This window comes from Oryx dammah, unplaced genomic scaffold (genome assembly GCF_014754425.2).
Source record: "Oryx dammah isolate SB20612 unplaced genomic scaffold, SCBI_Odam_1.1 HiC_scaffold_16, whole genome shotgun sequence".
NCBI classification, from domain to species: domain Eukaryota; kingdom Metazoa; phylum Chordata; class Mammalia; order Artiodactyla; family Bovidae; genus Oryx; species Oryx dammah.
This window is the reverse complement of record NW_024070200.1, coordinates 49,927,911-49,955,486: the sequence shown is the minus strand read 5'-3', so window position 1 is coordinate 49,955,486 and position 27,576 is coordinate 49,927,911. Positions and strand designations below refer to the sequence as shown.

Sequence of the window (27,576 nt, the reverse complement as noted above, 5' to 3'; positions counted from 1 at the left end):
TACCCACCCCACCCCCACCCCCCAGGAATGCTATCAGGATATATAGCCTTTCAGACAGAGGTTACCATGGAGCAGTGGAATCAACGGTCTGCAAAAAAAAAAAAAAAAAAAGACTGCTGACCAATTTCCCTTCAGATATATGGTCTTACAGCACCTTCTCATTGTGCCCTATGGAAGCTCAATTATGATGTTCTTCATTTATTTCAGACCTATCCTGCATCAAAAATGGGAGACATTTTAGGTCCTTGATAGGCTAGACAGAAATAAGTACCAAAGGCAGGTGATTCTTCCTTGCAGAGGAAACTTCATTAGCTTTCCTCTTTTTTTTCCAACATCAGTACATATTGATCTACTTTATTATTTTCAATGACTACATAATATTCCATCTATAGATGCACAAACATTTTTAAAAGTTGCTCCCCTTGAAGCCTCTTTAGGGAGTCCTGGACATTGGTTGCTACCAACAATGTTTCCATGTAGCTTCTCTAATGTGTCCAAGTTCACTTGGCATTCACCAGAAAAAATGCAGAGGTATTGGAGGTCCAGGCCCAGACCAGAAGCCCTTCATATACCTCCTGCTTGAAGCCTGGGATTCAAGGATGTCAAGCAGCCAGAGGATGCTGAATATGCCAAGAGGCTGCTAAGTTGAGCCTCTGAGAAAGCTTCTCTTTGATTCTTCCCCTGAGTGGCAACTCCAAGAAATGTAAAAACTTGGAACTATAAAGAGGGAAATGTCTGTGCTCCCTGACTTCAGAGGAAGTAAATGGGAGAATTCAGATTCTATGTGCATCTCCTTCCCACCTTGGGGACATTGAGAGTTTTGCAGCGGTTGGGTCAAAGAGATGACCTTCTCAGATGACCTGCCAAGGGCTGTGTATGAAAGATAGGTGACCTTTCCACACCTGCCTGCACTGCTCTCTGAAAACCTCTCAGGCTCTGGGCAGAGGGGTCTCCCCGAGACGAACAGTATGACCCCAGCTCAGGCAACTGGTGTGGATGTCTTTGTCAAAGCAGCCACGATGGAGTTAACACTCCTAAGTCACAAATCCCCACAAATCCCCAAGCACATATTTAAAATCTATTTTCAGAATCACACTGAGCGTAACTCAATCAATCAATGAGCCATTAGGAGGTTAGTCCCAACACTTCTTCACTACCAGAGGCATTAGGGCTGCCCGAGTCAGCAGAACAGAGTTTGAAGAGTTGCTGTGTCACCAACAATTCTAGATCTGGGGACGGAAGTGAATCCAGTGCCTGGTGAGAGGCCCGGCTGGCTACCATCTGGGTGACAAATTAAGCTACCCAGACACCAAGGACAGAACAGGTGGCATGGCTGAGAAAGAGGCCAACTTGATCCCGAGGACTTCCATTCTCTTCCTCCCAGTGTAGCTCTTTGCGCCCCTACTGCCCATTGATTTTGGACCCCACTCTGGGAGGCCTGGGAGGCCCCAGGTGGCAGAGGCTCCAGGAAAAGAACCCACCTGCCAGTGCGGGAGACATGAGAGACGTGGGTTCAATCCCTGGCTGGGGAAGGTGCCCTGGAGGAGGGCATGGCAACCCACTCCAGTATTCTTGCCTGGAGAATCCCATGAACAGGGAGTCTGGCGGGCTACAGTCCACGGGGTTGCACAGAGTTGACATGACTGAAGCGACTTAGCCAGGCCTGGCACTGGGAGGCCTGCCTTCCAGGTGTCTGAAGCTTGAGATGCCCCTGATGGGGTGGGAGTGAGGAGGGGGCTGCCTCCCTAGGCGCCATGGAGGTCCTCGAAAGGGACTCCCTCCTGCTGACTCAGTGGGGAGCACGGTGGCTCACTCGTGCAGCATCTGTCTGAGAATCTCTAAGTTCCTCAGTCTCCCAGAAGGCGGGGTACAGGTAAAGTGGAGGTCACCTAATAGTGACAGGAGGCAGTCTGGGCCAGTGTAAGGGGCACGTTCCCAAACCCCTGAGTTGGAATCCTGGCTCTCTTACTGACCAGCGAGCAACCTTGGCCAAGTTCCTTCACTTCCCTGGGCCTGAGTTTCCTAATCTGTGACATGGGGATCGCGACACTCACATGACAAGTGGATCAAACGTAGACAGAGGAATGAGGAGGGGAAGAGAGGGTGGTGGGCTCCATCATACCACAGTTTTGTCACCTCCCAGTTCTGAGACTATAGGAAATGATGTAACCCCCTCCCCCATGCCTCAGTTTTCCCATCTATGAAAGGTGGGAAATAGTAGCACCTGCCTCCAATGACTTTTTTTTTATTCTTTCCTTTTTGGCTGCACTGCATGGCTTAGAGAATCTTAGGTCCTCAATCAGGGATTGAACTCTGGCCCTCGGCATTGAAAGCATGGAATCTTAACCACTGGACCATCTATGGGATATGGTCAGTAGTTAAGGGAATCCTTAACCAGGGAAGTCCCCTACTATGGCTTTCACAAGGATTAAACAATTTATTGGGCTTCCTAGGTAGCACTACCTGGGAAGTGGTAAAGAATCTGCTGGCCAATGAAGGAGACATAAGAGACACAGGTTCGATCCCTGGGTCGGGAAGATCCCCTGGAGGAGGGCATGGCAACCCACTCCAGTATTCTTGCCTGGGAAACCCCATGGACAGAGGACAGAGGTGGACTACAGCATATGGTGTTGCAAAGAGTCAGACATGACTGAAGAGACTTAGCAGACACACAAAACAATTGATCATATTTAACCATTTCCAACACCACCAGTAAGCACTATGCAATGTGAGATTTTAGTATTATTTTCACGTGCTTGCAGCTCAGAGCCTGAGCAGGTCTTGAGAGGCACCGAGTAAACGTTACTTCTCCTCTCCTCACTACTCTCCCCACTTCTTTCTCTTTGCCAACCCCTGCTCCCACCTACTCCCCAGAAACGATGCTTCCAAAGTATCACACAGCAGCTCCCAAGAACTCACACAGCTAGCTCAGCCAAGATCATCGGAGCCAGCTAAAACCACATGAAGAAATCTATCTCTGCTTGGGCATATAACTAACTATAGCCTCGAAAATTAGCAGGACAATTTACCAGATGAGAACATCACTGACAACCACCACAAATTACCAGTTTGCTTTCCCTAAGGGGAGATACAGGAGGAGTAAAATTTGCATGAGATCGATGTTCTCATCCACCACCCCACCCCCCCCCCTTCTACTCCATGAGGCCTCTGCTTACTCCTAGCAGAGCAAGAGTTGACCCTGGGGAAGGAACTGGGGTGGTGGGCAGTGTCACTTCTCATAGCCATTTCCTCTTTCTTTCTTGCCAACAGACTGACTCCATGGAGGCAATCACTCCCCTCTAGGCAGCCTCAAGGGAAGTGAGTTGCATCTCCAAGCTCACGGGAGTATTTAGAGGAGCCTATGAGTTTGTTTTAGATCCATTTTCTTTATGGTTTAGGAATAAACAGATGACACAATTCTGCTCAATGAGACAGGAGGGAAAGTCTACTTGGGGAACTTGGTAAAGGTTTTCTCAGTTTCAGTCAACCCACAAGAAGATACAATTCTATGCTGTTCCTAATCCATGTATTTCATTGTGATGCCTGGAGCTGCTGCAACCTTTCTGTAATCATGAGGAAAGCCCCTGGTGGTAAAGCCAAACGCAGAAGGCCAGAGGCAAGAAAATCTCAGGAAAGCAGGATTAGAGTCCTAAAGTACTTCACCAGGAGCCTTCCCTACCTATTTGCTTGAGTTATGTGGTTGCAAATTGCCTTCTTGTTTAAGCCCAAGTTTGCCCAGGATTGCCTATTACTTACAGCCAAACGATGTGACCTGATAACGATCGGTGTCCAAAACATGAGATATATGCACAAATATAAACAAGACCTATAAACATGTACATTAATGTCTGAAAGTCCCATGTAGAGGTCTGCTGAGAAAGAACAAAGGGGCTGTGTACTTATAAGAACAAGGAAAAAGGAGGTCACTTGAGCAACAAGGCATTAAAACTCTAACTACATAACAAGTACCACATGGGCACAGATATATAAATAACATAAGTGATGCCCTTGGGCAGGTATATGGGGGTTCAGGGGTACTGCAGTTTCAACAAAATAATGTTTGCTGACAAGGGAGGCAGGGCAAGCAGAGAATATAAAACAAACACAGAAATCTTACCATGAATCTCTCTGCCATCTCCTGGTTGAGCCCAGAGCTTTTCAGTCTCATTAACCCAAAAGGAAATTGGTCTGAGCCCTCTGCTCATCTACATCGATCATTTCCTGACAACCAACATATTACAGTCCTGACTCTAAGAGCATCTCTGTGGTTTCGGATCTGGGTGATAAACTGCTTTTTCTTAGAGTTGGGGGGGAAGATATCATTGGAGGGAAAGATCCTTATCTTTTCAGAAATAACTTTAAGCCTTGGCAACCTCTATTTTTGACACCATCAAGCTGGTTTCCCCGAACAGCATATTTGAGGCAGGAATTGTAACGATCTGTTGTAGAAATATTGTTGTCAAGGCAAAGATGGTCATGTATATGCCACTTAGGCGAAGTGACAGAGCCTTTTCAAATTCTCATGCCACGTCATCTCAAAAAATACCACTTTAGGTGGTTTTCATTTTCATGATTAAGTTTTCTTATCTCAAGTTTAGAGAAGGCCGATGCCCTGCCCACAGTCTCCTGGTTACTGAGTCAGTAGGCTGGGACCAGAGCCTAGGGCCACTTTCTCTTCTGATGAAAAGGTGGCCCCTTCTTGAAATTAAGAGATGCCTTGACCTTTCATACAATGGTTTTGAAACAGCGGCTCGGGCATGGGGTGGGGGGAGGGTGTTTGCATCTTGGATTGTACATTTCTCCTTGGAGACGATTCCCTGAAGTTCCAGTCCTAACAGGCAGATCTGCCTGGAAACAAGGAATGCAGTGAAAATTTGGCCATGACCAGCATCTCCAGATCTGGGGGTTTAAGAAGTGCTAAAAGCACCGGGAAGAGCTTCTAGGCAGAGAACAAGTGACAAAGACCTCAGATCTACTCGCATGAAGGGTATTTAGTGCTCTGCCAGAAATCCTGATGAGTGCCACCACTCCAACTCTGGGCATTCCCATAGAACTTGGCCACTTCCTGTCCCTCCCAGAGGCTCAGGAAGAAACAGGATGGAGCATGTGCCAAACAGGTTCAGGCTCATCTGGGCACACTGAGTTCCCACGTCACATGAGTCCCCATGTCTGCTGGGGAGGCAAATCAGAACCCCAGACCCACAGAACAGCCTGGAATGCAATCCAATGAACATCTGTGTCCACAGAGAGATATTAACAAGTGTATCCCCAGAATCAAGTTTGGTGACCCAAAAAATATGGGAAATGCTCGGGCAAAACTGCAATGACCTACACCAATAGAAGCTCTCAGAATCCCACAGTAAAACAAAAAAGGCATGTGATCCAGACTTTCCCAAATTTATTTGACATGAATTTTTCTTTTTCCTTAAAAACGCCTAGAGCACCATTTGGGAAATCCTGCATGAAAAGCAGCTGGGGGAATTTCCCTGGTGGTCCAGTGGCTAGGACTGCACACTCCCAAAACATGGGACCTAGGTTTGATCCCAGATCAGGGAACTAGATCCCACATGCTGCAACTAAGAGTTCACAGGCCACAAGTAAAGATCCCTCGTGCAGCAATTAAGACCCAGGGAAGCCAAATAAATAAACAAATATTTAAAAAGTAAAGCAGCTGGGAAGAATACAGAAGGGCACTTGGATGCCAGGCTTCTTGGCTAAGAGTGGGTAGAACTTGGGTTTTTAAGACTATAGCAGGCTTCCCTGTGGCTCAGATGGTAAAGAATCTGCCTGCAGTGCAGAAGACCCAGATTGGATCCCTGAATCGGAAAGATCCCCAGGAGAAGGAAATGGCAACCCACTCCAATATTCTTGCCTGGAGAATTCCATAGACAGAGGAGCCTGGCAGGTTACAGTTCACGGGGTCGTAGAGTCAGACATGACTGAGCAAATAACACACAAGCATCTGGCACAACGGGAAAAACCTCCCAGCTCTTTGGCCCATCTCCCATCAGGGGTACGACTCACGTGCTCATTCAGAGGAAACAGAGATGACGACCATCTTCTCCTGGAAAGGGCTTCTGGAAAGAGGGCACTAATAGAGAACACCACTAACAACAGAGCCTCTGCTGTCTCCAAGGATGGTGGTGGGAGGCGGGGGGTGAGGGTGTCTTTTTTTCTTTTTCCTTGTTTAGCCTCTGCCCGTAAAATAGGAATTTCCGTCTCCTTGAAGACACAGGAAGTAACCGCCAGCTGTTCCCTCAATATGTGTACCTGCACCCCGCCCCCCCCGCCCGCTCCCCCATAAGAAGTGAGAGATGTACCCGATGGGTGAGGTGGGCAGAGTTCATCATCCGCCACCATATTCTCTTCCAGGTGGGGCCAGTGCAGGCAAGGGAGACTCTCTCTGCCTGCACGGTTTTCCAAGGAGCTCCTAAGCTTTCTGATATGCAAAAGATGAGGCAGACCATGACCCTCCATGCAACCAGACAGACAACAGCTGTTCTGCAGACCCAACTCCTGTCTGTGCATTCCAAGTCCAAGATTTGGAAGAGGGACTTCCCTGGGTGGCCCACTTGTTGAGAATCCACCTTGCAATGCAGGAGAGGAAGGTTTGATCCCCAGTCAGGGAACCAAGATCCCACATGCCCCGGGGCAACTAAGCCCGTACACCCTAACTGAGCCCACTCGCCATAGTGAAAGATCCCATGTGACATAAGGAGACCTGATAGAGCCAAATAAATAAATTGTTTAAAAAAGACTTTGGAGAGGCATTAAGAAGACCATCTTGGCTTTACGCCTAAGCAACTTCCTTAAGTCCAGCAATAAAGCTCAACTTTTGATTCCTATCTGACCCCTGTGTGGATTTTTCAGTTGGTTCTGAATGATTAAAACACTCCCATCTAATTTAGATGCTCAAATCCAGTTGAAAGAAGAAAAAAAAAAGCGTAAAAGCTCTGGGAAAGCTGGAGCTGGAGAGCCTCTCTGGAGGGAAGTTAATTCCCCACTGAGGCCAAGACATGCCAAGAAGACAAGTCGTCCTTCGACGCTCAGGGCTCTGGACAGGAAGTGAAGGACCCACTCCACATCTCATTCAATTTCAGTTTCTGGGTGCACCTTCCCCTGGGTGCAAGTTCCCCCACAAGATAACATGATCCAGGCTGGCTGGGGGGTCTTATCATTCTTCACCTCCTCCTCCACCAGGCAGCACATGCTTATCCCTGAAGTACTTTTTTTAAGCCAATTACAGTGTATTTACAGTGAGCATAATTAAACCTAATTACTTAATTAGCATAACTGCATGAAGCTACTAAACTTTGCGTATGTGATTATGGCGGTGGAGCACAGAAGAGATGAAGTCATGAGATTCAACAGGAAGGCAGGATGTCTTAGCGCAGGGAGATGGACCACGGTCTGTCTAGTTGGTTACAGCACCAAAGTACACGCTCAAGAATGTCTGAGCATTTTCAGGTACTTTGGGGGAAATGAAATCATGGATTTTTTTTCTTCCTGGGATAAAAGGGGGGAAGTGGCAAAGTGACAAGCTTAGATTTCATCTAGATATAAGTGATTTGGGAATCAGTATCCAGCAGAGGTTAATCTGACTGAAACCCTCAGGACAAGTTCAAGCATATGGATCCAGGACTTAACTGCCTTGGTTCCCAAGATAATCCATTTTGGAATCATCTAGCTCTTTCTAGAAAGAAAGGAAATAGATAATGTGTCTCAGCAGGCTTCTCAAGTGGCACAAGCAGTAAAGAAGTTCAGTTCAGTTCAGTCGCTCAGTCGTGTCCGACCTGACAATGCAGGAGACGTGGGTTCAATCCCTGGATTGGGAAGATCCCTTGGAGGGGGCATGGCAACCCGTTGCAATATTCTTGCCTGGAGAATCCCATGGACAGAGGAGCCTGGCAGGCTACAGACCATGGGGTTGCAAAGAGTCAGACAGGACTGAGCAACTTAGCACGTGGAATGTATCTGAGCACTCCTTTCCTTCTTGGGCTCGCCAAACCTAGCATCACAGCCTTCTTGGGACTCTGCTACTTATTCTAAATGGATTTGAAAATAGGATTGAAGGAAAATCCAAGGGAACAATCCTGATTTATGCTCAGCTAAAACGTTATATGAAAGACTGCCTGGCAAACAGGGCCTGGAGATATCTAACTGGTGGCAAGCTGCTACTGCTAAGTCGCTTCAGTTGTGTCCAACTCTGTGCGACCCCATAGACGGCAGCCCATCACCGTCCCTGGGATTCTCCAGGCAAGAACACTGGAGCGGGTTGCCATTTCCTCCTCCAATGCATGAAAGTGAAAAGTGAAAGTGAAGTTGCTCAGTCGTGTCTGACTCTTAGCGACCCCGTGGACTGCAGCCTACCAGGCTCCTCTGTCCATGGGATTTTCCAGGCAAGAGGACTGGAGTGGGGGGCCATCGCCTTCTCTGAACTGGTGACAAAGGCTAAGGCAAAATATCACTGTTACCTTTACAAACTATAGCTCCCTTAATAGGGGTGGTTAAGATCCAACAAGCAGATGCATCAGAATGGCCCAGCCCCACATTGGTCCTATCCTCTCCAAGTCACACTGAGCTAAGCCGCCCTCCTAACCCAATGAGAGGGAGCAAGCAACAGTCCCTCCTCCCCCGCTTTCCCCATAAGTCAGCCTCCTCTTTTCAGCTCCACTCCCGGAGGACAAGCTCCTAGCCCAGCCTTGTAACCAGACACCCTTCCTTCCATCAGGCAAGTCCATCAGGGCTTCTGCTAGAGAAAAACCTAGAAAGCCATATTTTTCAGTAGGAGCAGCTGCGGCTGCCGTCTCTGCTCCGGGTTCTGGGGTGGGGGCCTCACAGACAAAGGAGCCCATTTTCCGTATTTCATCTATAAGTCCATGACGCTGAGCTAAGTGGCTGGCAATAAACACCCATCATTACCCTGCACTAAGCAAGGTGTGTTAGCAGACAAGGGGACAGAAATCTGTATCATGCTGATGCACTGTCAATACTGCATTACACTCACAGGCTCCATGCTCCCCGCTGCAGCAGGGAAATCAGTTCCTTTTCCAGAAAAGACAAGGCTGATTGGTCCAGAAGAGGAGGAAGAGACAAGCCGTTCGTTCAGTCTTGATGAAGGAACCACGGGTCCCGGTTAAAGGGACATAGTTCACAGCTCTGGTCATCTTTGTGAATGTCCTCACCTTATAGGCTGGTGTGGGGGCTGCATTAAGCAATTGCCCTGAGGAAAGAGAGTGAGGTCAGGACTTCTGAAGAGCTGTAGTGCAGCCGAAGAGAGGCAAGGAAGGGTGGGTCCTTCACCCTACGCCAGGGCCCACCTCAGAGTTGTTGTTTAGTCACTAAGTCATGTCTGGCTCTTTGCGACTTCATGGACTGTAGCCCACCAGGCTCCTCTGTCCATGGGACTCTCCAGGCAAGAATACTGGCGTGGGTTGCCATTCCCTTCTCCAGGGGATCTTCCCAGACCAGAGATCGAACCCATGTCTCCAGCATTGCAGGCAATTCTTTACCTCTGAGCCATCAGGGAAGCCCCCACATTGGAGAACCCAACACTTACTAAAAGCTCAATGGATGTTTGTTGACTGGCTGAGGAATGAAGGAGAAAAGGGGACTGGAGGGGCCCAACACAGACGGGGGTATCAACAGCCCAATGAGAGAGACAGTCTGTGAGGAAGACCCTGGGCAGAGCTGCCAGGTCAGCCAGGGAGGCTGAGTGACAAGCCCAGGGAAGCAGGAAGTAGAGGCGACTAGCCAGGAAGGGCTGAAGGCTGAATGCATGCCTATGGTTCAAAGGGCAGAGACTCAGGAGGAAAATCGAGTCCTGAAGGCCTGAAAGGGAGTCTGGAAGGCCAGAAAATGACATGTGGGCAAAGAAAAGGAATTAGCAAAGTTTCAGAGAAACCAAAAACAAAGGATTTGGATGCCTGAAGAGGTGAGGGTCACCAGGCATTCCAAGTAGGCACCATGGAGAAATCACTGGGACAAACTGCTTTTTTTTTTTTTTTTTCCCAAAAAAATTTGACACTCATCTGATTCAAGTGGACATCTTTTAAAAAATTATTATTTTTTCATTATTTTTGGCTGTGCTGGGTCTTCATTGCTGCTTCGGCTTCTCTCTAGTTGCAGTGAGTCGGGGCTACTCTTGAGCTGTGGTGCACAGCCTTCTCACTGCAGCGGCTTCTTTTGTTGCAGAGCACAGGCTCAGTAGTTGCTAGTGCACAGGCTCCGTGGCTCTGCAGCAGGGGGGATCATCCCAGAACAAGGATTGAATCCATATCTCCTGCATTGGCAGGCAGATTTTTTGCCACTGAGCCATGGGGTAAGCCCTTGACAAACTGCTTTTGAGACACTGTGAGTGCGTGAGCACACTGATCAGGAAGTCAAGAGACCAGTTCTGTAGTCAAGGTAGCAACTGGCCTCAGACGAATGACAAGTGAGAAATGAAGTATGCTCACTATATATAGCTTAAGCAACTATTCAGTGAGAATTCTACAATCATTCGTTGCTGGTACAGTTTAGGGTAGAGAGAAGATAAATAGATGCACACACGTGTATGTTCACACACATACATAGACACACTCCAGAAAGCTCACAAAACAGGCAGGGAGCCACAGTCAGGTTCTTCCCAGAGAGCTGTCCTTATCCTGGAAACAGGGAGAAAAGCAGGTCTCCAAAAAAACAGCATTCCTCAGAAGTCAGCTTCCTTGAGACCAAGAAGCAGAGAGTGAATGCTTGTGGACCACTGTACTCCCAGGCAACGTGATCGGATGGAGAAAGGATGGATCTTGGAGTCATAGGTCTGGCTTCTAATCTCAGACTCTCATTTAACAGCTGTATGAGCTGCAACAAGTCCTTTAAGCTCACTGAGCCTCAGTTTCTTTATCGAGAAAATGAGTATAGCAGCGTCTCCCTTAGAGAGTGGGTGAAAGACTGCATGAGATAAAAAAGGGAGAGGCCAGCCCAAGGGCTGGTCCAGAGGAGGCTGCTGAGGCCCATCAATGGCCGCTCTCTCTTGGTCTGTGATAGCAGCCTGGGTCCTGGAATGAAGACATACTCGCCAAGCGTCATCTAGCGCTTGGCTGGTGTCTTCTCTGGCCCTACTTCCACGCTATGTTTCCAGAGAGAACGAGGACTGATGATGCAGAAGAGCCTCATCCTCTGGAATAAGTTCAAAGTTGGGTTTGGGAGACAGTACCCACATTTTGAGAAATGACATGATGACCGAAGATTTGACTTCAAGTCATGCAAGACTGTTGTGCATGGCTTTTCCTTTCCCAGGAGGGAAAGATCACATTGCAATAGCATGGGCCCAGGAAGGTCTCACGGGAGGGTGGAAATGAGCCAGTGGTTGAGTGATGAATCAGTGCAGGAAGGAAGAAGAGGGAGGGAAGAGACGTGGGGAGAGCAGACGGGCATTTGAAGCAGGAATTACACTGGTAAGAGTCAGAGGCATGTGGTTGGAGCGAGACCTGGAAAGAAGTGTCCAGGGGTAAAGGCTGGTGAGTCATCAGCAGAAAGGAGCAAGGTGAAGCCTTCACAAGGCCCCAGGGGGAACAGAGTGTGCCAACCTGTGTCTTAGACACCAGCCGGGTGGCAGTGAGCCCCTGAAGGTAGGGACCACGCATGCCTTTTCCCCCATTGTTTCCAGAGCCTAAAAGGCCTGACACAAACCCTCCATGAATATTTATTGAATAGATGAAAAGGAGAAAAATCAGCACTCTGTGAATGATGATGATGCTAACGAAGAGAAGAGACCCCAAAGGAATATGCTCGATTTTTACCAAGAGATGGAGACTGTGGAGGATTCAGGGATTCCTGGGGAAATGGAGCTATGTGGCAGAGAACATGAAGAGGTGCAGGGCTGTGCAGAAGGAGATGGTGTCTAAAAGGACCAGGGTTGGGGAGAGTCCCTGAATGCAGGCCCACCAGGAGGGGCAGAGGGATGGAGAGGTGGGAGCACTGATGCTGGGAAGATGGGGGATGGTTTCCTCTGAGACTGAAACAAGCTGGGAATAAAGGCAGACAGCCTGGCCTGGGCACAGAGGGCAGGAAACGAAGGGTGACGCGGGTTAGCAAGCCCAGCTGGCCCCTCCTCTCTCAACCAAGAGGCACAGCTGTCTTCTGAGAATAGGTTCGGGAAAAGGGGAGGAGCAGAGAACTCCAGGGCCTTCAGCAGAGCCAAGGAGCCTCCCAATCAGCCAATGGAAACGAGCCAGAGTGTGATCCTAACACAGCTGCCCACAGTCCAACTCAGTACAGGCACCATGACTGCAGCCCAGAGCTGTCACAAGGGGAACAAAAGTCACCGATTGCCCAGTGTGGCTACAAAGAGCTTGAAACTTCTCCCCAGTGACCCATCTAGACCAGCCCCTCGGTGTCTTATTCACAAGGTGAGTGTGCTAAGTCACTTCAGTCATGTCCAACTCTTTGCGACCCCATGGACTAGAGCCCGCTGAGCTCCTCTGTCCAAGGGATTCTCCCGGCAAGAGTACTGGAGTGGGTTGCCATTTCCTTCTCTGTCTTCTTCAGAAGGACCTAGCCCCAAATCAGCTGGGTGACAAGGAGGCAGACCAGTTTCCTGATGCTTTTGAGCATTAGGGGACTTTAAATAAAATATGAGGGAGGCCTCACTAGACTGCAGATTCTGTATCCAACCCCGAGTAGGAGCATCTTTATTCAGCTCTTCCAGAATCCCTGGAAAGGCCGAGTACATTCCAAATAGACAATGCCATATGCAGCGTGCTCGGGGACACAGGTGAGAGGCTGCGAGCATCCGATAGTGAATGGTACTGGGTGATCCCTAAACATCCTAGCAGCTCTGACACGCCATGAAAAACTCTATGGCCCAGACTGAAGATGGAGACAAGCAAGAAGAAGAGCAGCATCTTCATCACTCCAGCCGGAGAGGTCCCCCCTGATTATGATAAACACATGTGTAAAGAAAAGAAAAGCATTTTTGTGCTAAATTCATCACCGGGGGACTTGCGGAAATGAAGCTTGAAGTCAGGTAGCTGTGTCCCTAAGATGTCTTCCCACGGTCCACATTACTAAATGAGATGAGGAAGAGAATCAGACAGGAGAGGCCCCCCCTGGGGGGCCCCTGAGATATGAGCATTTCTCTTTGCTTAATCCCTTGCTTCTTGCCATCACCCCCAAAGGAGTGACCCCAGCCCCGTCTGCAGCATCGTAAATGCTTGCTGTTATTTATCCGTCCAGGAGCATGTGGTTTTAATTATTTATGATGGTGTCTCCTCGCACATGGGGATGTGTCTTGGAGTCCCTTGCCTTTGACTGATGAAGGCTTTGTAATCAGAGACCTGCTGTTTCCCAGCCCGTAAACCTCAGCGAGGAGAGGGCCGGGTGCTCCCCTCCCCGACTGTGTGAGTCAGCCACGGATTCATAGCGGGAGGATTAACCAAATCCCCTTACAAGGCTCCTGTACGTTGTTTGTCCTGCCACACGTGTTTTCTGAAAACAATTAAGAGCCGTCTGCTGTCTACTGACACGGCACAATGTGCTGCTTCCCTGAAAAGGGCATCTCCCCTAAATATCGGAGGGTTTGGATGTCTGGAGTCAGCCAGGGATTCTATCCTGTGAGGTCTTGTTTGTTCTCTGCTCCCTCAAGTCTTGTTGCTAAACCTGCTTCCTCGCTGTCTCCGCTGACCCCGTCGTTTATACAGAGAAATGCTGTGAGAACCATAGAGAGGCTGCCTGCTTTGAGTCACAGACCCAAGGAGCTTCAGGGACGCTTCTCCCTGCACCAGTTCCTAGGGCGACCGCTCCTTGGCTGGAGGCCGAGTCCTGACCTCAAAGGACATTCAGACCCCAAAGGTCTCTCCACGTTGCCCACTTATTCCAACAACCCAGAAGGAGCCGCCTTCCCACATGTCAGATTCTCCCCATGTGGACACCGAGTCACCCCCCATGGGATCAGGAGTCCACGTGACCCTCCTCTGCCTTGAGACCCAGAGCTCCCACTAACAGGAACACAACCCATCCTCATTTTTTCCTGGGTTCTGCCTTCACAAATTCATCTACTCACTACAATTGATGTGTAACCCCATAAACCCACACGCACGGTGCTTTCACAGTTATTCACAAATATTCAAGGAGTGGTGACAAATTTGAGTCACCCCCACATGCACGTCCCTAGTTAAGGCTAAAAAGCCACGCTCTCTGCCTTCTTGTTGTGGCTTTTGGGCTATAAACGAGTGTCCTTCTTGTGGTTTATTCAATGCCACTCTCATTGCATATTTGTGCTTTCTGTGGGTGAGTTCGCTGATTAAAGCAGCCCCCGAGCAGAGTGCTCAAGTGAGGTCTAGTGTTTCTATGAGTGTGAACACTGTGATGTGCCATATGGAGAAAACAGGTGTGTTTGATAAGCTTGGTCCAGGCCTGAGTCACAGTGCTGTTGGCCACTATGAGCTCAATGTTAATGAATCAATAATATGTATTAACCTGTTCTTAAACAGAAGCACATGCAATACAGGTTACATCTTGATCAGCTGATAAAAAGGTTTTGACCAGGGGCTCACAAGGAACCTAACCCTGGATTTCCCCAGGAACAATGGTCCAGGGTTCGCTAATTTCACGTTCATGGTGATTTTATAGAATACTCGAAATAAGGAGAACCAGTTTCATATTCAACACTGCAGTGCCAAGCCTCTATTCAAGTACCAACATCACTCTAGAAAACTCAGCAAAGCCAACCCCAGACTAAGCTCGGACTCACGCCAGCATCAAGGAAGGACTTTCCCCATGGCCACACCCAGGTCAGTCGAGGATGATCCTGATCGGAGGCGAGAGCTTTCAAGCCAGAGTAGAACCATTCTTGACACGGTCTTCCCCACTGTTCATTCGAAACACAGATATCTTTCTTCCCTTGCCCAGCCCTGGTCTAGAACCCAAGTATCCTTCCTCTAACTGGTCCTGATGGGGGAGTGTGACAAACACTGAGACAGATTCTAGGGGACTCTCAAGGTTGGGAGGCAAATGATGACCTTGTCCTGATTCAAGCTCAGTCCCTCGCACGGTGGCAATCCTCTCACTAAAAACAGAACCAGAGAAACAGAAGCGAAGGCGGATGAGGTGGCCGAATGCCTGCTCTGCTATCAGATGGACTAGTGGGAGCAGCAAGGGCTCTGTGAACTGCAGAGTGCATCCCCAATATAGACAGCTCACTGGGGGGGGAGCAAGGCCAGGGGCATTTCCCCCTGCGCTGACCTGGACCAGCTGACCGGATGAAGCGAACAGACTGGCAGAAGCCTGCGGGCAGGGGAGGGGGACTCCCAGCCTCCCCAAACCTCGGGTTTCCTGTCTGCAGATGAGGCCTTAACCTAACCCATCTTTTCTGTCCCTTCCAGCTCTCAGGCAGTCCCCAGGGCTCCCTCTGCAGACATCACTGACCATTTTGGGGGAGCAGGAGCAGTGGGAGTGGAGGGGTGTGCATCGGGGTCACTGAGCCTAGATTTCAACCTGGGGACACAGTAAGGGGAACACCTGCCGGGGGAGGGCAGAGGCACCAGAGCTCCAGGGGCCAGGAGAGACCCTGGCAGACTCAGCAGAAGTGCAAAGGGAGGGCCTGAACCACCAGGAGGGAAGAGAGAGTAGGAAGCAGGTGCCCTGAGCCCTCTGATCTCAAGGACACATCTACGGTGAGGAGGGGAGGGGTCCAAGCACAGGGTCATGATCCGATCCTCAGACCATACACTTCGGGGCACTGGAGGGGCAGCTGGAGAGATGTTTCCATTCCAAAGGTACTCGCCACCTTTCCCTCCCCTCCCCTCTCGAGGAGGTGTGGGTGGAGGGCCTGATGACCTTGGGGGCCATAGTCTGGGCAAAGATTCCTGCACACACAGGCCAGCTGTCTACAGATAAAACCAGCTGTGCCTGTGTCCCCTCCCTTACTGGAATCCCCTCTGCAGGTGGGGCTGGGCCTCCTGCCTCCAGGCTGATTCCCCTTCCCCTGCCCCAAGCCTGCTCTGCCCAGGGGCCTCTGTCCCATGGCATCCCTTTGCCCAGGCTGTTCATTGAGTTTTTAGACAAAGAAGGAGGGTCCCTTAGAGAGTGGGAAGTTAGCAGGTGGTAGGTCACCCCAGAATGTTCCAGAACCCCCACCTACATGGTCTACCGCCATGCCCCCTCCAACCCCAGGAGGGACAAGACTCTCCCACGGTACTCACATGTGTCTGGCTTGTGGCAGTTGTGTCCCTGACGGAAGTACTGTGGATTCTCGATGACCGGGATGCGGGTCATGCCAATGACCACCGTGTCTGGCCCGGCATCCAGCGACGAGGGCGTGGTGATGCCATGGTTGATGTGATGCAGGGGGCTAGCCGAGTCTTCCTCGCCACTGATGACAGCCACGGGACCTGCACACCCCAGGAGAGACACAGGACCTGGGTGAAGTCACATCCAGCCAGTGCCCAGCCCTGCCCACGGACCCTTCTGTTATTTTTTCCCATCATATTTTCTAAGGGAGTAAAATCCACTAGAAGGATAGTCCCCAGATGCCCTAGATTCTGAATTGACAATAACCCCTAATTCTCTCTCATGAGAGGGAGAAAACTCTACCCCACCACACCATGGAAAGAGCTGCAAAAGAAGAGCAAATCTAAATAATAATGACATGATTATTTCCTCTTTCTTCCCATCTAAATTAGTTCAAAATAATTAAAAGTTAAATTTCTTCACTTATGTAACAACAACAGGATTTAAAAAATGGCCCAGTGGTAGTATGCACCCTGTCCTTTGTCTCTTCAAGAGCTTTCAAAACTGCTATCACTGTGGGGACTTCCCTGGTGGTCCAGCGGGGCTAAGACTCTGAGTTCCCAATGCAAGGGGCACAAGTTCAATCCCTGGGCAGGGATCTGGATCCCATGAGCTGCAACTAAAGATCAACTGACCTGGCACAGCCAAATAAATAAATAAATATTTTAAAAATAGACAAAGCTACTGATGCTGGGTCCCACCCCCAAAGATTCTGACTCAGTTGGTCTGGGAATGTATCTTGGGCATTAAGATTTAAAGAGTTTCCTTGGGAGTCCCATGTCCAGCTAAGTCCCTGGAGGCTAAGAACCTTTCCAGCATGGCCATCAGATTCCTACAGGAGTAGGAAGTAACTTTCACTGGACAAAGAATCTGCCTGTAATACGAGAGGCCAGGTTTAATCCCTGGGTTGGGAAGATCCCCTGGAGAAGGAAATGGCAACCTACTCCAGTATTCTTCTATGGAGAATTCCATGGACAGAGGAGTGTGGTGGGCTGCAGTGCATGTGGTCATAAAGAGTTGGACACAAATGAGAGGCTAACACTTTCATTTGCTCTCAAGCCTCCCTGGCCCAAGACAGGCTTGTATCCTGTCTTGCATAAGTCCAATGCAGGCTTGCATCTAACTTGGACCAGCTTTCACAAATGACCGCACTGAGGCTGGACCACTATTAGCCTATGTGCAGCTGAGCCAGCAGTTCCACTCTTTTTTTTTTTTTTTTGGCTATGCTGGATCTTTCTTGCTGTGCACCGGTTTTCTCTAGCTGTGGTGAGGCAGAGGCTACTTTCTAGTTGTGGTGCTCAGGCTTCCCAATGCAGTGACTTCTCTTGTTGAGGAGCACAGACTGTAGGCACATGGGCTTCCGTGGTGCTGGTGTACAGGCTTTGTTTCACCGGCGGCATGTGGAATCTTCCCAGGCCAGAGACAGAACCTGTGTCCCCCACATTGGCAGAAGGATTCTTAATAACTGGACCACCAGAGCAAAGTCCCATGTCCCATTCTTGAGAGCACTATATTTGCCCCAATGACTTCAAAGAATACCATTTGCATCTTCACCAACCCCAATGCCACCATTTTTTACCCTAAAGAGAAAGCCTAGGACCTAAGGTTATCTGTGAACACAAGTTGACAAAGATAATTAATGCTACAATCTTGGTAAAGCAACGATTCTGTTTGCTGGTGAGATTCTCCCCTACGTACAAATAAAACTCCTGTAAAGTGAATTAGCTGTGACTGTTTGTGGCTTTCTACAAGTGGCGTTTTAAATGGCTGCTTTGCAAGACACATGGTCCTAAGACAGAGCACCTGCTGTGATTTGGTTTTGCTGCTTGAACAATATTTCCACTGCAGAAATCCATTACATTTTACTGAGGTTTATGGGAAGAATATTTCCCATCAGATAGCAAGGTGAAGCACCAATGAGGCTGAACTAAATGGAAGACGAACTAAATGCAAACTGAGGACCCTGAATTCTACTCCGTTGCACAGACAGGCTTGTTATGATCTGTAACAAATGTCTGACTGTGCTTGGAAACCACTAGAAAAAGTCGCAGGAAGGAGTTGCCGAAATTCTCGCAGTCATCACGTGCCTTGCAGAAAGAGACCAGCTCCTGAAAAGACATTGTAAACTTTTTGAAACACTTCAGAATGATTTCCAGTTAAACACAGCTAGAGCACGGGTCTCTCTACTCCTCTCCACATTTACATACAAAGGAATTAAATAAATATTGGTGCACAAAGAGGAAGAGGGGAGGCAAGAAGAAATGAGGTATTTCAACAACGTTTGGGAAGACGAAAAAGCAGAGAAGCAAATCTTGCTTACAAAGAGGAGGAAGATATGGGAGAAAGGACCATAGGGTCTGTGGCAGGATTATCACATAAATGAGAGCATGGCATGCATACAAGTGGACACACACACAGACCAAGGCACAAAATTATGAAATGCCAGAGCCATAAGGACAAGGAGGAGACGCTAAGAGCTCTCAGGAGGGTGGGTCTGGTCATATTTCCAAAGGAACTGGAATCAGAAAGACAGCATAATTCTCCATAACAACTTCATACTGTTACTCTTACTGAGCAAATTGCTTCCAAATTCTGATGGACAAATATTCAACCTAGAATTCTATACCTAAAAATGTATTCACCCAATGGAAAGGCAAAAGAGATGTATTTGCAGACATGGAAAAGTTTACTTTGCCCTTTCTTAGGAAGCAACAGCAAGTGGAAGCTTCAGCCAAACAAAGGGGCAAAGGAAGAAATGGGGTCGGGGATCCAGTTCACCAAAGACCAAGCAACAGAAGGCGCCCACACCTCAACTCCTTCTGTTCTCAGCATTATAGGATGTGAGTGGTTATGGCAACATGGAGGAAGGGCATCAAGTCAGGAAGAGTCTGGAGACAATAGAGCACTGGACATTCAAATCAGCTTTCATCATCCATGGACAAAGGGAGTGGTCAATGAAATGTTTCAAAAGGCTGTGCTCTGAAACAGCATTGACATTCTTGACATTATTTATTCTAGAATTTGAAAAGGGCTTAGGAAAGAGCCACAGATAGAAGAGCCCTTCTGCACTTGGGTTTCCCAGGTGGCTCAATGGTAAAGAATCTGCCTGCCAGTGCAGGAGATGCAGGTTCGATCCCTGGGTCAGGAAGAGCCCCTGGAGAAGGGAATGGCAGCCCACTCCAGCATCCTTGCCTGGGAAACCCCATGGACAGAGGAGCCTGGTGGGCTACTGTCCATGGGGTCACAAGAGGGTTGGACATAACTTAGCAATTCAACAACCACAATAAGCCACGGAAAGGGATGGCTGGGGTTGCTCACAAAGACTAGAAAGAAATAAAAGAATAAAGCAGGTTTCAGAGCTCTGGAGGACCCACTACTTAAAAGGCACACAAAAGAAAGGGTGCTGGAAAAGGATGAGAAGAAATGCTCAGAAAAGTAGAAAAGAATCAGAAAAGGCTACTGTCTTTGAAGTCAGTCAGTCTACTATTGAAGGAGAACTTCTAGAAGCTGAAGAGCATTATATACAGAGGTCATGTAAGATGAAGAATGAAATCAAGTCACTGCATTTGGCGACAAGAAGGTGGCCTTGATGAGAGCAGTTTCCACAGAACAGAGGAAGAATATATAACAAGTCAAAAAGGGAGAAGATGGTAAATAGGAAAGAAAAGGTCTGAAAGTTAAAGACTCAATCTAGAGATCCAACATATGATTAAAAGGAGGGAGACAGAGAGAGGAAAAGAAAGATGAAAGACTAGGGGAAAGAAAAAAAAAAACCTATAGAAAAATTTGCCCAACATACTGTCTAGTCAGTTCCCAAAACAATTAACACACACATACAGTAGGCTGAGGAGCTAGAAAAATTACCATCTTCCTCATCATTTTTATTATTGAATGTTTCCCATGTACTGGGCTCTGGAAAGTTCACTTCTTTGTTTGTACTGCCTCTGTGAGGTTGGTATCAATTTCTCCCCATTTTATAGATGGGAGCATGCAGGCATAGAGCAGTGACGTGCCCAAGGACAGACACTAGTGAAGAAGTGGTGATGCTGGAATTCAACCCAATGATCTGGCCCCAGAGCCTGTGTACCATTCCACAGCGCTTCCTCCTTGAAGGTACAGACTGAGAAAATGGATTTGTTCAAAGGGACATTTGATCGATTGTGGTTCATTCTCTTGCTTATGAGCAGCTGCTTTCAGAGGCAGGTCCCTGAGACCCTTTTTTAAAGATGTCCCTCTTGAACCTTGAGAATGGGGACCAGAGTGTGTCACCTCATTAGACTCACCCAGATAGATTACAGACAATTCATCTCCCCCTCTCCCCGAGGCTGTGAGCACTCTTACTCAACTCCACCCACATCAGAAAGAGCACAGGGCCGTCAGTCTGCTGTCCAATCCTCAAAGCCCTCTTACTCACCTCTGCTTGGCCATAAACCACACTCCTTGAAATACAAACCAATCAAGAGTCCACAGACTCATCACTTCCAAGGATGTGAGAGAAGCCTGCAGCTTGCTCCCGCCTGCCTGTGCCCAGTACAGCATTGCATCCCAGTAGGGCTACAGCTGGTGCTGAGCAAGGTAAGTCCTCCTTGGAGAGAGCTGTTCTGGGTATGGCAGAATATGTGGCATCCTTGGACCTGGGCATGACAAGCCAGTCTCAGGTTCATCCACTGTAATGAAGGGACCCCTCTGGGAGGGGATAAAGCTAGTAGGAGAGGCCATGTATGTGTAGGGGCAAGGAATATACCAGAACTGTCTGTACCTTCCCCTCAATTTTGCCATGAACCTCAAACCACTCTTAAAAATAAAAAAAACAAAATAAAGTTTAAATTAATGTTTTTAAAAAGCCAGTCTTAGAATGTCTCTGGTGGTCCAGTGGTTTAGAGTCTACCTGTCAATGCAGGGGACACAGGTTTGATCCCTGATCTGGGAAGACCCCATGTGCTGAGGGGCAACTAAGCCCATGCCTGCACCTACTGTGTATTCTCTCTAGCTCCCGTGCTCCGCAACAAGAGAAGCCACTGCAAGGAAAGCCTGCACCTCAATAGAGAGTAGCCCCTGCTCACTGCGACTAGAGAAAGCCCGTGTGCAGCAACAGCAAAGACCCAGCACAGCCAAAAATAAAGAAACGCAAATGTTTCTAAAGCCAGTTTTCCCACACAAGACATAACACATTTCCACATACCCTCTTGGGGTGACAAAACTGCCCCAGATTGAGAACCACTGATAGAGGTAACCAGTATCAACCCTAAGAAATGGTCTCCCTTCCCAAGTCTGGCCAATTTCACTGTCACTTGCTTCATGGGGAAAATCACAGACTTGTGGTCCCTCTGGGAAACAAATCATTTCCCCTTACCTGAATATCCCCAGAAAAAGAATCTATTAAGATATAAAGAAGGGATGTGTAATTCAAGAGACATCTCAGCTGTCTGGGGAGCTTTCTTCTCTTTCCTGAGCCCCAAGGCAGGTCAGGAGGAGTGTGAGCTCTCAACACACACACACACACACAATCATACACACAGACTGTCTAGTATCTGCGATGGGTCTCTCTGCTCTCACTAATCCATTCCTAACTACACAATTATTTTGGTATGCAGCACTAATAAACAAAAAGAAAGAAGCCAGCTTACAGTCTTTCTGGTAAGTTCAAGCTTTTGAGAGACCTAAAGGAAGACAGGTCTGCTGAGACACTCCCCATCACATGATTCTCTTCCCAAATAGGTGCTTTTTCCTTTCCTTCACACCAGTGGTAGGTTTTGATCTTCCAACTACACCATAGTAGAACCAGTGAATAATTAGAGAAAGCTTGATGACACTGATAGGTATCCGGCCCAGCAGGATGGTCCAAACTGTCTTTCTCTTCCCCCTCCCTGCTCCTTCTGCAGGAAGAAATAAGGGAGCAGATCCAAGAGTGGCTCAGATTTTCCCAAGTGGTGGATCCCAATGTAGGGCTCAGTATCCCGCAGAGAGCAAAGGCATCCCACGGGAACAGGTCAGGGACTTTCCCTGCAGTGCAGGAAGCACCGACCCAGGTAGGCGGGCCCCCATCGCAGGGGAGCTGGGGGCTGCAGGCCACACCAGGACCCGAAGGCAACTTCAGAAGCCTCGGCTTAATCAGGGTCCACAGTTCAAAAGGTGAGCAGGGGGACGTGTATCACACACTCCGAAAGAGGAAAGGGCAGCAGCCAGCCTGGTCATGCATTACCATGGAAACATGTTCTGCCCATTTTGGATCAAGGGGAGGACCTCCTTGAAATCAGCTCTCCAGTGTTTCCCATCCTCATCGCTTAAATCCCCTTCTGTTCCACCAACCCCCTAACTTATGGGCATTAACAATTCTCAGATATTTGGCCCCAAGAACACCCAGCATTGACACTCCACTCTGGCCTTTTCCCAGTCCATGTGTGGAAGTGGAAATCTCCCATTTCCAAAGGAATGACCTAGAGTCCCAAGGATGTCGTTATAACAAATGGGGAAAGGAAGGGAAAATTAACTTTTAACCAGTCAACCCTAAAGGAAATCAACACTTAATATTCATTGGAAAGACTGATACTGAAGCTGAAGCTCCAGTACTCTGGCCCCCTGATATGAAGAACTGACTCACTGGGAAAGACCCTTATACTGGGAAAAGATTGAGGGCAGGAGGAGAAGGGGACGACAGATGAGTTGGATGGCATCACCAACTCATCGGACATGAGTTTGAGCCAGCTCCAGGAGAGATACTGAAGGACAGGGAAGCCTGGTGTGCTGCAGTCTATGGGGTCACAGAGTCAACCACAAATTAGCACCAAAGAGAAGCTGTAAAGTGCTTCCTTTAACTGAAAGGAAAAAATTGTAAGCTGAGATTGCTAAGATTCACAGCAAGGACCAATCTTCTATAGGTGAAGTTGTGAAGAAGGAAAAAGGAACTTATGCTGGTTTTGCTGTCACACCTCAAACTGAAGAAATTACAACCACAGTGCGTGTTGAGTGCAAGGTTAAGAGGGACAGGCACTAAATTTGTATAATAAGATACTGTGAGAGAGCAATCACACCCATGTAACCTTTACTGCAGTATATTATTATAATTGTTCTATCTTAATTATCAGTGCCATCAATCTCCAACTGCACCTAATTTATAAATTAAATGTTATCATTTGTGTTGCTTAGTCACTAAGTCATGCTTGACTTTTTTGTGACCCCATGAACAGTAGCCCACCAGGCCCCTCTATCCATGGAGTTTCCAAGGCAAGAATACTAGAGTGGGTTGCCATTTCCTCCTCCAGAGGATTTTCCCAACCCAGGGATCGAACCTGTGTCTCCTGCATTGCAGGCAGACTCTTTACCACTGAGCCACTTGGAAAGGCCAAACCTTATCATAGGTATGTATATATAGGGAAAAACATAGTACATATAAAGTTTGGTTCTATCTTCACTTCCAGGTCTCCAATGCGGGTTTCAGAATGCATCCCCCATGGATATGGGGTTAGGGGGCCACTGTACATCCATAGGAAATGAAAACACTGTGGCAAAGAGATAGCTGCACCCTCATGTTCAGAGTAGCATTACTTACAATAGACCAGATATGCAAACAACCTGTCTACTGACGAATGGATAAAGTTGAATCATATATGCATATGGAGCTTCCCAGGTGGCTCAGTGATAAAGAATTCATCTGCCAAGCAGGAGACGTAGGTTCGATCCCTGGGTCAGGTATCTTCCTTGAAGAAGAAAATGGTAACCCATTTCAGTATTCTTGCTTGGAAAATGCCACGGACAGAGGGGCCTGGTGGATTATAGTCCATGCAAAAGAGTCAGGCATGACTTAGCAACTAAACAACAATACGGATATATATATATATATATACACACTCAGTGTGTGTCTGTATATATACATATATATACATACATACATATAGTGGAATTGGTATAGATCAAGCAGTTTTGATAAATATATCAAATGGAATATTATTTAGCCATTAAAAAGGAGGAAACCCTGCCATTTGTGACAACATGAACGGACCTTAGGGGCATTATGCTAAGTGAAATAAGGCAGAAAAAAACAAATACCATAAGATTGCATTTATATGTGAAATCTTAAATGAACAAACAAAAAGAAGTTCCAGGGATATAATGCATACCACGGTGACTACAGTTAACAATACCGTACTGTGTATTTGAAAGTTGTAAGAGAGTATGTCTTAAAAGTTCTCATTATAAGAAACAAAATTTCTAACTATGTGTGGTGATGGATGTTATCATTTCACAATATACAGAAGTACTGACTCACTACGCTGTGTACTTGGAACTAATATAATAATTCAATGTCATACATCAATTACATCACAATTAAGAAAAAAAAAACAGTGTGTGATCTGCTACATTGTCTTTTTCCTGCCTTGGCAGTTGTTGAAGCATGAGGCAGAGCCCCAGGCAACCTCCATCCTGAGTGAAACTGACATAGAGTTGAGGTCTCCAGCCAACACTTGGTGCACGTGTGGCATAAGTGAGAAATACAGCTTTGTTGTTTTAAATCATGGAGATTGGCAGAGGTGCTGTTTGTTATCACAGCATAACCCGATTCATGCTGACTCATATAGGAATGAAGTCATCTCGCACTTAACAATGTTACTTCAATCCTTTGCTTTAGACAGTGAGCATGCTTCACACCATCCTCAACTAATCTTTACAAAATTGCCTTATGCAAAGGATGGGTTTATTGTCCTCAATGATGTGATTCATCTTAAAATGCCTCTTACCAGTTCTCCATCCCCAAATTAAACTCTAACTAATCTAGTTCCACAAACAGCCAGATCATGGCCTCTTCTGTTGAAAAAAACTCCACCCTACCTCAATCTGACTTGGGAAGTATAAGAAAACAAACCTGGATGGGTCTCATGATTTTTTAATGTGTCAGAATGAGGCAAACAAGCCAACCTTCGGATTAAGGAATGATTTTTTTTTAACTTCAGCCTTTTCCTACTGATAAAAATCAGACAATGACATGTCCCTGATGGGTAAGAGCTTTGCATCAACAAATCCAGGAGCAGAACTCATAAAATGGAATAAGTGAAAGCAAAACAAACACAATTAAAAACCCAGCCATGCTCAGAGAGGGATTCCATTTACTGTTTCATAAAAAAAAGCTTAGTCCTTGGAGCCAAACAAAAGAAAATCAGTTTCTTAATTTTTATTGGCAAGGGTGGGTCAGAGGCCAAATGAACATAGGCTGAGCCCAAGAGCATACCTAAGGACAAGTCACCAACTGTCTGTTCCTGGACCAGCTCTTCCAGTCCCTCCCCTCTCTGCCTCTAGCTTCCTGACAGTCTTTGCCTCTGTGATCTCTGGGGCTTGCTGGGTCCTGCAGGCTGCCCAACAAGGCAAGCCCTCCTCACTTCTGTGCTCCTCTGCCCGAATCATTTCCCAAAAGATAAGCTTTATTCTCTGGCTTCTATTCCCTCCCAGCCTCTTACAGGAGCCAAAGACTTTGTGCATGCCTGGTAGCACTCATAGCTTGGAGGTATCGCTCGGTGACTGAAAATGATGCCGGTGAACAACCACGCGGAGAATGCACATGTAAGGGAAAGGAAGGCAGGACTGGCTCTCTCTGAACACTTGATTTTCCTTATCTCAGTTAATCATCACAACAGCCCTGAGGGTAGATCCTGTTATTCCTGTAACGCAGCGGAGGAAATTGAAGCTCAAGGATTCATCATATACCCAAGGTCACATGGTTAATAAATGGTAGGCCGACTTAGGTCTCTCCGACTTCAAAGTTTGGGCTCATTTCACTGCATCATGTTGCCTGACCCCCCAGCATTGTTTTTCTGACAATGGAAAAAGTTATAATGGGTCAACCACAGCTCCTTCCCAATCTTCATTCCCTTGTAACTCATTTGTAGGGAACTGGCTTCACTGAGGAGGGGAGCTCACAACATTTCCAAGGAACTTTAGACCCACAACCCACGCCCCCAGTTGTAGCTAGCAGAGGTAACCTGGAGTTCATAGACAGAGTGGCAGGCAGCAAGGGGCCTAAGAAGGTGGAAATAGGCAGCCTGGAAGAAAGGTAATTGTCATCATCTTTCTCCAAAGACTTTATACAGACAGTGTTTTAGAACATTCCAGGCACAAACAGAAAGTGAGTAATCACCTTCCTATTGCATATATAAGCCAACTGAAGTACAAAATGCTGGTGTTTGTGTCCAAGGCCCTGTAAACAGATTATAGCTCAAGTCTCAACTTTTCTAAGCATTAGCCACCTGACTAGTCAATATTACCCCAAAGTAGAGGCATTTATTTCCTCCAAAGACTTCTCCATAGATTTCCATACATATAGCTGATTCACTTTGCTAAACAGCGGAAACCAAGACAACAAGGCAAAGCAACTATACTCCTAAGGAAATTAATTGAAAAAAAAAAAAAGAATTATGCAAAGAGTTTCCCCATCCTTTTGGGGACTGTGGGTGAACAGAGGGAAACATCATTTCTGAGCTTCTTGTACTCAGTCCTGCCATGTTGGATCAACAATGTCTCCATGTCCTTCACCCACTCACTCGTTTGATTTTTCACTAACGTAACTGTATTGCATAATCAGATTTCAACACTAAGACCAAGGGAAGGAGAGCCAGATTCCTGAGAGCTAAGCCTGGATGCCTCTAGCTTCACCAAGTTCACAAAACGGAAACAATATCTAAAACCTCATTGGTTGACTTGTGGATGGTTTCAGCGTGAGGTTCTTTAAATCAAAGAGAGGCATGACTAGGTAGAGGGCTGATTGAAGAGCCCGTTTGCCAGTGAAGAAGTGGGTTTGATCTCTGGGTTGGGAAGACCCCCTGAAGAAGGAAATGGCCACCCACTCCTGTATTCTTGCCTAGGGAATCCCATGGACAGAGGAGCCTGGTGGGCTACAGTCCATGGAGTCACAAAAGAGTCGGACACGACTCAGTGACTTTGTTGTTGTTGTTTAGTCAGTAAGTTGTGTCCAACTTTGTGACTAAACAACTAGTTGCAACTAAACAACATAACTAGTTAGAAGAGACAGAGTTGAAATTTCTTTAGGAGAAACTTGGGCCCTTAAAGGCACTGGCTCATAGGGGGCTTCTCCACTAGAAAAGCTTCCCATAGTTGCCTGGGTCTCATGCACTGCTTTCTAAGCAATAGCTTATCCAAGGTATATCAGGCAGAAATCCCTTTCATGGTATTTCTAAGTACATGTGGAGTGATGCCATGGCATACTGCCACCTATAAAAAATCCTGCTTCCTTCTCCAGAGTGATGGCCTTATGTACTCAAACAAAACACTATGAAATAGCTGGTGTCTGCTGAGCAT

At 47.4% G+C, this 27,576-nt stretch overlaps 1 protein-coding gene across 3 annotated transcripts in view; it reads right to left on the bottom strand.

The window, feature by feature from the left end:
- Window positions 1–27,576, bottom strand: part of NTRK3 (neurotrophic receptor tyrosine kinase 3) — a 429,790-nt gene that overhangs the window by 162,457 nt on the left and 239,757 nt on the right. For all 3 annotated transcript variants that reach the window (XM_040257595.1, XM_040257596.1, XM_040257597.1), the window contains exon 12: window positions 16,185–16,373. In XM_040257595.1, the coding sequence (XP_040113529.1) occupies window positions 16,185–16,373 (189 nt within the window). The remainder of the gene's footprint in view (window positions 1–16,184; window positions 16,374–27,576) is intronic.